This window comes from Oncorhynchus gorbuscha, linkage group LG01 (assembly GCF_021184085.1).
Source record: "Oncorhynchus gorbuscha isolate QuinsamMale2020 ecotype Even-year linkage group LG01, OgorEven_v1.0, whole genome shotgun sequence".
Classification (NCBI taxonomy): Eukaryota; Metazoa; Chordata; class Actinopteri; order Salmoniformes; family Salmonidae; genus Oncorhynchus; species Oncorhynchus gorbuscha.
Window position 1 is genome coordinate 54502876 of NC_060173.1, and position 12978 is coordinate 54515853.

General features: G+C 41.0%; 1 protein-coding gene across 6 annotated transcripts in view; it reads left to right on the forward strand.

The window, feature by feature from the left end:
* The window catches only part of phf21ab (PHD finger protein 21Ab), a 76230-nt gene that overhangs the window by 10369 nt on the left and 52883 nt on the right, over positions 1 to 12978 (forward strand). For all 6 annotated transcript variants that reach the window (XM_046356704.1, XM_046356721.1, XM_046356677.1 and 3 more), the window contains exon 3: positions 10938 to 10989. In XM_046356704.1, coding sequence (XP_046212660.1) covers positions 10948 to 10989 — 42 coding nt within the window. In that variant the 5' untranslated portion in view covers positions 10938 to 10947. The remainder of the gene's footprint in view (positions 1 to 10937; positions 10990 to 12978) is intronic.

Here is a 12978-nt window from a genome sequence, read left to right on the forward strand (position 1 = left end):
CCAGGAGCAGGCAATCCAAGTGGTTCCTATGTCGGAGATCCAGGACGGCTGGTATTTCCTGGTTCCGAAAAGGGACGGGACTTTGCGTCCCATTCTAGACCTAGAGTACCAGTCAAAAGTATGGACACACCTACTCATTCAAGGGTTTTTATTTTATTTTTTGTATTTTCTACATTGTAAAACTAATAGTGAAGACATCAAAACTATGAAATAACACAAATGGAATCATGTAGTAACCAAAAAAGTGTTAAACAAATCTAAATATATTTGCCTTGACAGCTTTGCACACTCTTGGCATTCTCTCATCAAGCTTCACCTGTAATGCTTTTCCAAACGGTCTTGAAGGAGTTCCCACATATGCTTTTCCTTCACTGTTTGGTCCAATTCATCCCAAACCATCTGAATTGGCTTGAGGTCAGTTGATTGTGGAGGCCAGGTCATCTGGTGCAGCACTCCATCACTCTCCTTCTTGGTCAAATAGCCCTTACAGAGCCTGGAGCTGTGTTGGGTCATTGTCCCGTTGAAAAACAAATGATAGTCCCACTAAGCCCAAACCAGATTGGATGGTGTATTGTTACAGAATTCTTTGGTAGCCTTGCTGGTTAAGTATTCTAAATAAATCATAGACAGCGTCACCATCAAAGCACCATCGCACCACCTCTTCCATGCTACACGGTAGGAACCACATATGCAGCGATCATCCGTTCACCTACTCTGTGTCTCAAAGACATGGCGGTTGGAACCAAAACTCTCAAATTTGGACTCATCAGACCAAAGGACAGATTTCCACTGGTCAAATGTCCATTGCTCATGTTTCTTGGCCCAAGCAAGTCTCTTCTTATTGGTGTCCTTAAGTAGAGGTTTCTTTGCAGCAATTTGACAATGAAGGCCTGATTCAAGCAGTTTCCTCTGAACAGTTGATGTTGAGATGGGTCTGTCACTTGAATTCTGTGAAGCATTTATTTGGCCTGCAATTTCTGAGGCTGGTAACTAATCAACTTATCCTCTGTAGCAGAGGTAACTCTGGGTCTTCCTTTCCTGTGGCGGTCCTCATGAGAGCCATTTTCACCATAGCGCGTGCTGTTTTTTTTACGACTGTACTTGAAGAATCATTCAAAGTTCTTGAAATTTTCCACATTGACTGACTATGTATTAATAATAGACTGTCTTTTCTCTTTGCTTATTTGAGCTGTTCTTGCCATAATATGGACTTGGTCTTTGACCAAATAGGGCTATCTTCTGTATACCACCCCTATCTTGTCACAACACAACTGATTGGCTCAAACGCATTAAGAAGGAAAGTCATTTGTGGAATTTGTCTTTAACAAGGCTCACCTGTTAATTTAACTTCTTATGGGCAGGTGGGACGGTAGCCTCCCACCTGGCCAACATCCGGTGACATTGCAGCCCCGAAATTCAAAAATACTAAATTCAAATATTTAACATTCTTGAAAATATATGTTATACATCAAAAAAGCCAAACTTCTTGTTAATCCAGCTGCTGTGTCAGATTTCAAAAAGGCTTTTCGGCGAAAGCACACCACCATGCGATTATCTGAGGACCGCGCCCCGCATACAAACAAATTATTTTCATGTTTCAACCAGGCAGGTGACATAAGTCAGAATTAGCGATATAAATAATGCCTTACCTTTGAATATCTTCTTCTGTTGGAACTCCAAAATGTCCCAGAAACATCACAAATGGTCCTTTTGTTCGATAATGTCCTTTATGTCCCAAAAATGTCGATTTTTATTTGCCGCTTTTGATTTAGAAATACACCGGGTTCAACTCGCCCAACATGCCTGCAAAGTATCTAATAAGTTACCTGTAAACTTGGTCCAAACATTTCAAACAATGCTCCTAATTCAACCTCGGGTACCCTAAAATGTAAATAATCGATCAAATTTAAGACCGAATAAACCGTTTCTAATACCGATTAAAAACAACATACAGTAGAGTCCACCTGGAGTGACACTTACACTTACTACTTCTTTATTTCTCAAAAGAAAAAAACAGAACCATTTCTAAAGACTGTTGACATCTTGAGTAAGCCATGGGAACTGCAACCAGGTTCCTAATAATAAGAGTATCCCATAGAAAACTATTGGAAAATCTTATGACCTCAATTCCCCCCCTGGATGGTTTGTCCTCTGGGTTTCAAATCAGTTCTGTTAAAACTCAGACATTATTTTAACATTTAATTTTAGAAACTTTAGTGTTTTCTATCCACATCTACCTATTATATGCAAATCCTAGCTTCTGGGCCTGATAACAGGCAGTTTACTTTGGGCATGCTTTTCAACCGTATGTCAAAATTCTGCCCCCTACCCAAGAGACGTTAAATGCTTTCCAGGTGACATGAAGCTGGTTGAGAGAATGCCAAGCGTGTGCAAAGCTGTCATAAAGGCAAAGGATGGCTACTTTTGAAGGATCTCAAGTATAAAATATATTTTGTTTAACACTTTTTTGGGGGTTACTACATGATTCCATATTTTTGATGTCTTCACTATTATTCTACAATGTAGAAAATTGTAAAAATAAAAACTCTTGAATGAGTAGGTGTCGCCTTTTGTCTGGTACTTTACGTACCCCCAACAGGCACCTCAGTCTACAAATTCAAAATAGCCACCGGCTATTACAGTGGCAGCAGAGTATAGGGAACAAGCAGTGTTGCATACATCCATGCTTCTACTGTATTGTCTCGAAGCTGAATACGAAACCAGATAAAGAGTTGTCTCACTCCATCTCAGTGCTTTCCCCTTCTGGGTCTCGAGCTAGACTCACTCACCTGTCACGCTTTTCTATCTCCACAGAGGGTGTTCCGGGCTCTGCTTAGCCAAATCTCGGCTGGTCACGCAGTGCGTTTTCGCCTGTGCCCGTTGAACCCTCCTTTATGCTTTAATAAAAAAGTAAATGTAACCTTTATTTAACAAGGCAGGTAAGAACAAGTTGTTATTTACAATGACTGCATACATCGGCTAAACCCGGATGACGCTGGGCCAATTGTGCGCCGCCCTATGGGTCTCCCAATCATGGCCAGTTGTGATACAGCCTGGAATCGAACCAGGGTGTCTGTAGTGACGCCTACAGCACTTAGATGCAGTGCCTTAGACAGCTGCGCAACTCGGGAGCCCATTTCCCCCCCATGAATCTTATTAACCCCACGTTGGGGAGAGTGACTGGTGGGCTTGTCGTGGATTTTTGTGGCCCGCTGTTGTCCCAAGCAACCTTGGTTCGTGGAGACCTTCTGCCTATTGGGCAAGGTCCTGTGGCAACTCCCGCTGCGCGGAGATCTGTTATCCCAGACACACGGGCAGGTTTACCACTGTTGGCTAGAGATTTGGGGTCTATGGGCTTGTCCACTGAGCGTTTCAATCTCGTGGATGGTTTACCTCTACGTGTTCACTATTCGTCCGTACGGGAGGCCTGTATAAGTGGCAGGCGTTGGCACTTTGGTGCCAAAATAAAGGAATGATTCCTTTTTAAGAGTGTTCTGGGGGACATTTTAATGATAAGTGTACATGGTGGCTATTTCTGTGTGTCATGTCGGAATTGATGGCGTCACGCCAGGCCTATAAAAGGTGTGCGCCATCTCAGACCAGTTTCTAAACCTGTTGTGCCTTTTTGGGATTTATCTTTGGTTTTGGGTGCTCTTTGTGAGGCCCCCATTTGAACCAATGGAGTCTATTGATATGAATATCCTCTCCTATAAAACCTCCTTGCTCGTGGCTTTGGCCTTGGCTAAATGTGTTGTGGGCCATACACCCTTCCTGTGCTCAGTTCGCACCGGTCGACTTGAAGGTGACGTTGAGTCATTATGTCCTACAGGTCTTTAGCTTTTTAGTTTCCTTTTTCACCGCCTCCTTTTGCCTCTGTGTCCAGAACAAGCTTTACGCACGTACATTGAGCGGACCCGAGATATATCTGGCTATGTGACCAAGGTTTTGTCTGTTTTGCAGCCAGGGTTCGATACAGCGACCAAAACAGTCACATTTGCGACTGTTTGACTTTGCAGTGCGACACACATTTTGAATTGGTCGCAAAGGTGCCAGTGAAAATAATGTACCTGGTCACATTAGTTTTTAGTTCACAAGTTTGACTTTAATATTTTTAATTATCATAATTTATTAAAACCGTGTGTGTGGCCTTGTATGTCTATCAATTTGTGTAGCCGTTGGCCTAACTGTCTTCGAGTAGATTGAAAGGTAACTACAAAGTAGCGTATGCCTACCTGGCAGAATTTGTATTATTTACATTAATCCAGTGGCCATAATGTTGTTGAAAACTGAATTACAAATGCATTATAGACATAAGCTAAGCTTCCCTAAAGTAAATTGAATTAAATTTGACAGGCAACAATTTAGTTTTACCGGACATTTGAGAACTTTACCCCATCCATGTGCATAATCTCGTTATGGCATCCACCCACGGTGCTCAGATTGACAGATCACATTTTAAAATATGGTGATGTTAATTAACAAAACATCTAAGTTGAGGATGCAACGCTGTGCGGTCCTTCTTCCCGAATTCTGATGTGCACTTTGAACTTGTTAGATTAAGTGTCCACATTTTACTTTTTTCCTCAGCCAACAAGATGAGTAATGAAAAGCAAAATCACTAGCCTACTGTGGTTCCTCCTTTAAAAGTTGCGAGTTTATGCCATGGGATTTAGAGGTAATTTGTGGTTTAGTACACTACCCTGCGTCACCACTTTATTGCTCCAGACCAGTGCAAGGGGGAGTTACTGTGTCTCTAACTTGCAATGAATGGGCGACATAAACCTAAATGGAAACTGATAATTGTGCATGACATCAGTATTACTTATTAAAACTGTTACACTAAGGTTTTTATTTTATTTTGTTAGGATTATTTTGCTCGTACTGTAGGCCACTCCCGACCGGTCACGTTGTACAGCGCCTGAGTGGCTCAACGGTTAAGACCGTACAAGCTGTGTTGCTACAGATGCTGGTTCAATACCTGTGCCGGCCTTGACTGGGAGACAGACCCATGAGATTAATGTAGGTTTTTGTTTTTTCTCTCTCAAAAAACAGAAATAAATATTTCTAAATACCGAACTGGCGTTATTTACAAATTAGTTACAATGTCTCACCCCATGTTCAATAATGGCCTTTTTCTCGCTCATTTTACGTTATTTGAAAACAAAATCATCTCCCAAAATATTATAATTTTAACAAAGCGATTATCATTAATTTAGAATTAAATAAAAGCCTGTTGGATATTCTCACATATATTATTAACCCTGTTTTTAGTAGGACAATATACAGTGGGGCAAAAAAGTATTTAGTCAACCACCAATTGTGCAAGTTCTCCCACTTAAAAAGATGAGAGATGCCTGTATTTTTCATCATAGGTACACTTCAACTATGACAGACAAAATGAGGAAAAAAATCCAGCAAATCACATTAAAAATCCTACAATTCATTTATTTGCAAATTATTGTGGAAAATAAGTATTTGTTCACCTACAAACAAGCAAGATTTCTGGCTCTCACAGACCTGTAACTTCTTCTTTAAGAGGCTCCTCTGTCCTCCACTCGTATTAATGGCACCTGTTTGAACTTGTTATCAGTATAAAAGACACCTGTCCACAACCTCCACTATGGCCAAGACCAAAGAGCTGTCAAAGGACACCAGAAACAAAATTGTAGACCTGCGCCAAGCTGGAAAGACTGAATCTGCAATAGGTAAGCAGCTTGGTTTAAAGAAATCAACTGTGGGAACAATTAAGAAATGAAAGACATACAAGACCACTGATAATCTCCCTCGATCTGGGGCTCCACGCAAGATCTCACCCCGTGGGGTCAAAATGATCACAAGAACGGTGAGCAAAAATCCCAGAACCACACGGGGGGACCTAGTGAATGACCTGCAGAGAGCTGGGACCAAATAAGCCTACCATCAGTAAGTAACACACTACACAGCCAGGGACTCAAATCCTGCAGTGCCAGACTAGTCCCCCTGCTTAAGCCAGTACATGTCCAGGCCCGTCTGAAGTTCGCTAGAGAGCATTTGGAGGATCCAGAAGAAGATTGGGAGAATGTCATATGGTCAGATGAAACCAAAATTGTACTTTTTTGGTAAAAACTCTTCATGTTTTGAGGACAAAGAATACTGAGTTGCATCCACAGAACACCATACCTACTGTGAAGCATGGGGGTGGAAACATCATGCTTTTGGGCTGTTTTTCTGCAAAGGGACCAGGACGAATGATCCGTGTAAAGGAAAGAATGAATGGGGCCATGTATCGTGAGATTTTGAGTGAAAACCTCCTTCCATCAGCAAGGGCATTGAAGATTAAATGTGGCTGGGTGGCTAGAAAACATTTGACCTCTGTCATTGCCCACAAAGGGTAAATAGCAAGGTATTGAGAAACTTTTGTTATTGAGCAAATACTTATTTTCCACCATAATTTGCAAATTAATTAAAAATCCTACAATGTGATTTTCTGGATTTTTTTTTCTTATTTTGCCTGTCATAGTTGAAGTGTACCTATGTTGAGAATTACAGGTCTCTCCTTTTTAAGTGGGAGGACTTGCACAATTGGTGGCTGACTAAATACTTTTTTGCCCCACTGTATATTGGTCATGAAGATTATTATTAATTTAGAATTATATAAAAGCCTGTTGGATATTCTCACATATATATATTATTAACTCTGTTTTTAGCAGGACAATATATATTGGTCATTGCTCAAGTTTTACAACTTGTAAATGTTTGTTCCATAATGCAATTAGCGTGAAAACACTTGTCAAAAGGGAATTGCAGTTTCATGTGACATTGACAAATGTCCGTTAGAACGAGAGGAGATCTAATAGGCTACTTTGACTCAAGGTCAGACATGCCTCATATGTATTACAATGTTCAGGTTTCGAACAATTTAAGTATATATTTTCCAAATGCATACTGCCTCCAGTTAATTGCAAAGTGTTGTGTGATGAGCTGATGAAGCCTGCCTTCTGTTGCTGTTTGATGTCTCATTAAAAACAACTGGAAACCCAAATCTCCGACTTCAGTGTGTTCAAGACCAGTGGGGGAAAAACAAGTTCCAAGTGGGGGAAAAACAAGTTCCAACTGGGGGAAAATCTTTTTGAACGGTCATCCAACTCTGGAACTTGAGCCTCTTTCTAGAGCTCTGACTTTCTGACCTGAAGATCAGTGACGTCATTATTTGACCTTATATTTTTCAGAGTTCCAGGTTGTGTTGAAAGCACCACGAGATGCTTATCTGTCGATAGGTTTAGTGGAATTAAATTGGCGCGTTTTTCGTTTATGTACCTTATTTTTCACACGCATACAGATACAGAGCTTTTGAGTGGAAAACACCTTCTCAAACAGCAAATGCATAGGGAACGGAAGGCAGGCTTCATCAGCGCGTCACACACCACTTTGCAATGAGCTGGAGGCAGTATGCATTTTGAAAACATACTGTATACTTAATTATCTTGCCTTTCTTCAAAGTATCCTAGCCAAAACCAGACCATATCCGTTGAGGCAATTATTTTATTTCAACTTTCTTTCATTGTCCGGTAGCCAAAGGCACAATCCTAGTCATATTAGCAATCCATGTTAGTTGTTGCATATCAGATCACCCCTGTTCCTAAAATCTATTTTATCTCTTGTCTCATGAAACCGCTCGCATGTACAAGGTGCTTTTGTCTTGTTTTCCCGCTAATTGCATTATGGAACAAACATTTGCGTTGTAGCCTACCGCCTTGTGCGCATTGCACCCTCAATTTGCATGTTTGGTTAATATGAATTACTGTGATCTAAATGGGATTTCTGTCAGTCCTATAAAGTGTAGTAGAATTGCATGAAATGTGTTTATAAAATGCCAAGAAATGTATCTGATATAGCCTAGGCCCACATTATGCCACTACGCAGTTTCTTTTTTTTGTGATTGAGTTGTATTCTTAGCCTAAATTATGTCTATCCAATCTGTTCATCACGTTAGGAATGGTAGGCTGTCTTACATAAGTTTGCGAATGCGATGATGCATGGAATGCCTTTGTTATAAAGGTGCATTTTTAGGGTAAAAATGTGCCTCTCCAAACTTGAAACTCACGCACCACCTATGGCTATAGAAATGTGCCCTCTGCACCAGGGGTCTGACGGTGTCTTGGGTGCTATTTAAAGGGTTGACTGTAGGGGATATTTGGGCTGCGGTGTGTGGAAATTATCACACTTTTTTGGTTTTATAGCTTGGATGTCACTGCTCCCGGTGTAGCCTACAGTGTGCTTACAGCTGGGACAGGAGAGGGTCATTAGGCATCACGCAGTGTGCGAAATACCCAGATCTTGTCATATTCTGCCATGGGCCATTTCATTTGTTATTTGTTGTGGCCGGCTCGAGGCGGGATTCCATTTCCCCATAGTTGTGTGGTACAAAGAGTACTGACTGAAAGGGAACGTAACGTTATGCCTAACTACTGTTCCCTGAAGGGAAACGAGATACAACACCTGTTTGGCCCCGCCCCGCGCCGCCCAGTTTTGGGCTCGGTGAAGAGCGGTACTGAAAGAATGAATCTGAGCCTCAGGGTTATCACCCGTGAAAGGCGGGGCTTCCAGCGACGTGTGTGGATTTCCTTGGCCTTGTCAGGCATGATTCTAATTCTTCTATTGAAGTCTCGAGAGTGTGACTCCCCATAGTTGTGTTGTACCCCGCTTCCCTCTTTCAGTGAACAGTAGTTATAGCAGGAGTCACGTTAACTCAGGATTCTATGTTTATCATGCAGAAAAGGAAAGATAAACGCAGAAATATTATCTTGCTGTGTTTTTGTAAACGCATATCTATAATGTTTCTTATTGTAAATTCTGCTTCGCTTAAGTCAGGGTTCGCTCCAAATCATTAATGTAAAAAGGACTATTTTTGCGCTTCAGTTGCACTTCTCCTCTCAGAAGAAATGTCAGACAGCACTCTGACTGATGTGTAGGCTACTTTCTCCGGTACTTTCCTCTGGTGTACAGTCGTGGCCAAAAGTTTTAAGAATGACACGCATATAGATTTTCACAAACGCTGCTGCCTCAGTTTGTATGATGGCAAATTGCATATACTCCAGAATGTTATGAAGAGTGATCAGGTGAATTGCAATTAATTGCAAAGTCCCTCTTTGCCATGCAAATTAACTGAATCGCCCCAAAAAACATTTCCACTGCATTTCAGCTGACATGTCACTCATTCTCTCGTTAACGCAGGTGTGAGTGTTGACAAGGACAAGGCTGGAGATCACACTGTCACCCTGATTGAGTTTGAGTAACAGACTGGAAGCTTCAAAAGGAGGGTGGTGCTTGGAATCATTGTTCTTCCTCTGTCAACCATGGTTACCTGCAAGGAAACATGTGCCGTCATCATTGCTTTGCACAAAAAGGGCTTCACAGGCAAGGATAAATCAACCATTTATCAGATCATCAATAACTTCAAGGAGAGCGGTTCAATTGTTGTGAAGAAGGCTTCAGGGCGCCCAAGTAATTCCAACGAGTGCCAGGACCATCTCGTAAAGTTGACTCAGCTGTGGGATCGGGGTACCACCAGTACAGAGCTTGCTCAGGAATGGCAGCAGGCAGGTGTGGGTGCATCTGCACGCACAGTGAGGCGAAGACTTTGAGGATGGCCTGGTGTCAAGAAGGGCAGCAAAGAAGCCACTTCTCTCCAGGAAAAACATCAGGGACAGACTGATATTCTGCAAAAGGTACAGGGATTGGACTGCTGAGGACTGGGGTAATGTAATTTTCTCTGAATCCCCTTTCCGATTGCTTGGGCATCAGGGAAAAAAAGCTTGTATGGAGAAGACAAGGTGAGCGCTACCATCAGTCCTGTGTCATGCCAACAGTAAAGCATCCTGAGACCATTCATGTGTGGGGTTGCTTCTCAGCCAAGGGAGTGGGCTACATCACAATTATGCCTAAGAACACAACCATGAATAAAGAATGGTACCAACACATCCTCCGAGAGCAACTTCCCCCAACCATCCAGGAACAGTTTGGTGACGAACAATGCCTTTTCCAGCATGATGGAGCACCTTGCCATGAAGCAAAAGTGATAACTAAGTGGCTCAGGGAAAAAAACATCTTTATTTTGGGTCCATGGCCAGGTAAATCTCCAGACCTTAATCCCATTGAGAACTTGTGGTCAATCCTCGAGGCAGGTGGACAAACAAAACCCCACAATTTCTGACAAACTCCAAGAATTGATTATGCAAGAATGGGCTGCCATCAGTCAGGATGTGGCCCAGAAGTTAATTGACAGTATGCCAGGGCGGATTGCAAGAAGAAGTCTTGAAGAAGGGTCAACACTGCAAATATTGACTCTTTGCATCAACTTCATGTAATTGTCAATAAAAGCCTTTGACACTTATGAAATGCTTGTAATTATACTTCAGTATTCCATAGTAACATCTGACAAAAATATCTAAAGACACTGAAGCAGCAACTTTGTGAAAATTAATATTTATGTAATTCTCAAAGCTTTTGGCCATGACTGTAGTTTTTCTCAGGTTGCAGGTTAAAATTATAGATTTAACTTCAAGCAAAACATTAGGATATGTAGCTGGCTACATTCTTTCTATTTTTCGTTTTTGCAAAAAAAATACTTTATTCATTGTAAGCAAATGCACTTACAACCCTTATCACTCCATTGAAGAAAAAAACAACAACACTTGACTTTCAATATAAATGCAGGTTAAATGGTTTAAAACAGGTTTTTGAAAGCCAATGCAACCCCTGGTTATAATAATAACGTTACATCATAGACCACCCTCTTTTAAAAATGGATAACACGAAGGATTTCTTGTACTTATCCAAAAACACGGGCTTGTTTTCTGTTGGAAACCGTTCACCCTAATAGACAACCCATTTGTTTTGTTACTGAAATGTGAATTGTAAAAAGTCAGTAACTTTGTCGTTTTCTGTTTTGCGTACAGCGGCTCTTTAATGCTTCAATTGGATGGTATTCAACCTGGAGACGGTGTGAAGGTAAGAGATGAGGTTAATTAGCTCATTCCCTCACCATTCTTAACATTCACAAGGTTACATCATTCTGTTTTTTTTGTACGTCCTAGGCTATGGTGATGAATATCCTAAAAGACTCAAACATAAAGTGAATACCTGTTGTTTGAGGTCGTTTGACTCATAACCTTGTTTTGTTACCAGGATGTATTCCCTTCTAGACTTATGTAATGCACTGTACTCAATGGACATGATTCTCTATGATGTAGATGGTTAACCTCTCTAGGGGGTGTGGGACGCTACCGTTCCACCTGGCCAACATCCGGTGAAATTGCAGAGCGCCAATTTCAAAAACAGAAATACTCATCATAAAAAATAATAAAACATACAAGTGTTGTACACTTAAAGTTTAAAGATTAACTTATTGTTAATCCAACCGTTGTGTCAGATTTCAAAAAGGCTTTACGGCGAAAGTATACCATGCGATTAGCTGAGGACAGCGCCCAGCACGCACGTTACATACAGTTACCAACCAAGCAGATTAGTCACAAATGTCAGAAATAGCAATAAAGTGAATCACTTACCTTTGATCTTTGTATGGTTGCACTCAAGACTCCCAGTTACACAATAAATGTTTGTTTTGTTCGATAAAGTCCCTCTTTATATCCAAAAACCTCCGTTTTGTTGGCGTGTTTTGTTCAGTAATCCAATGGCTCAAAGGCAGTCACAACAAGCATACCAAAAATCCAAATACTATCCAAAGTTCGTAGAAACATATCAAACGATGTTTAATCAATCCTCAGGTTGTTTTTAGTCATAATAATCGATAATATTTCAACCGGACAATAGCTTCGTCGATATAAAAGAAAAACCAGAAAGGCGCACGCTCGGTCGTGCGCAGCAAACAGCTCTGGGGACTTCCCACTATCCACTGACTCAGAGTGGTCTTACTCCCTCATTTTTCAGAATACAAGCCTGAAACAATTACTAAAGACTGTTGACATCTAGTCGAAGCCATAGGCTCTGCAATCTAGGTCCTAACCATTGACATACTGTATAGGCAGGCAAGAGAAAAGCACCCACATCAAAAATATCACACTTCCTGGATGGATTTTACTCAGGTTTTCGCCTGCCATACCAGTTCTGTTATACTCAGACATTATTTTAACCGGTTTAGAGTGTTTTCTATCCAAATCTACCAATTATATGCATATCCTGCCTTCTGGGCCTGAGTAACAGGCAGTTAACTTTGGGCACGCTTTTCATCCAGTGAGAGTGCCCCCTACCCTAGTGGCGTTTAGTATAAAACCAAGTCGTTATTACCACTTATTGAGTATTATGTTCAGAGTCCGATGGGGACAGTGTAATTGTTTGAACTCTCCACATATTGCCAACAAAATGGTTGCCATCATGGATTGTGTGATCCCATTGGAAACAGGGTCTGACATTAATGCTGGGCCGTGGCCAGTAAAAACACTTCTCGAGCAGTATATGCCCTTACACAGCACACGTGAGCTGTCCAGAACAAAAATAAGTTTCCATCAATCTACTCTTTGAGCTGATTTATTTTAGCTATGGAAAGGTATTTCCAAAAGTAAAACTTCAATAGTGAACATGCTTGCAATATGTTGGCTACTGTTGATAGTCTGCAAAGGGAGAACTACAAAAAGACATCATTTGTCTTGGCTAGCTTATTCTAGCCAGGTCGATATCTCTTTTCAACACATTTGTCTTAAAGGGGTTGTGTCCTTTTTTAATATGTAAAAGAAAATCTAAAAATGGCTTACTATTCTAAAGAATAGAGTAATGACTTAAATGTTGAAATTATATTCGTTTTTTTTTATACACGTCATAGTAACCAATTGTAGCCTATTAGAGATTCTCTGGTACCTTTTTTTTGTATATTTCTTAGCCAGTAGTGGTGAAAGTAGCGAAAATTGTGTACTACGTCACATACTGTAGGTGCAGATATGTGCATTACGTCATTGCTCTCTCTCGCTCCGCTGTGTGTGCATC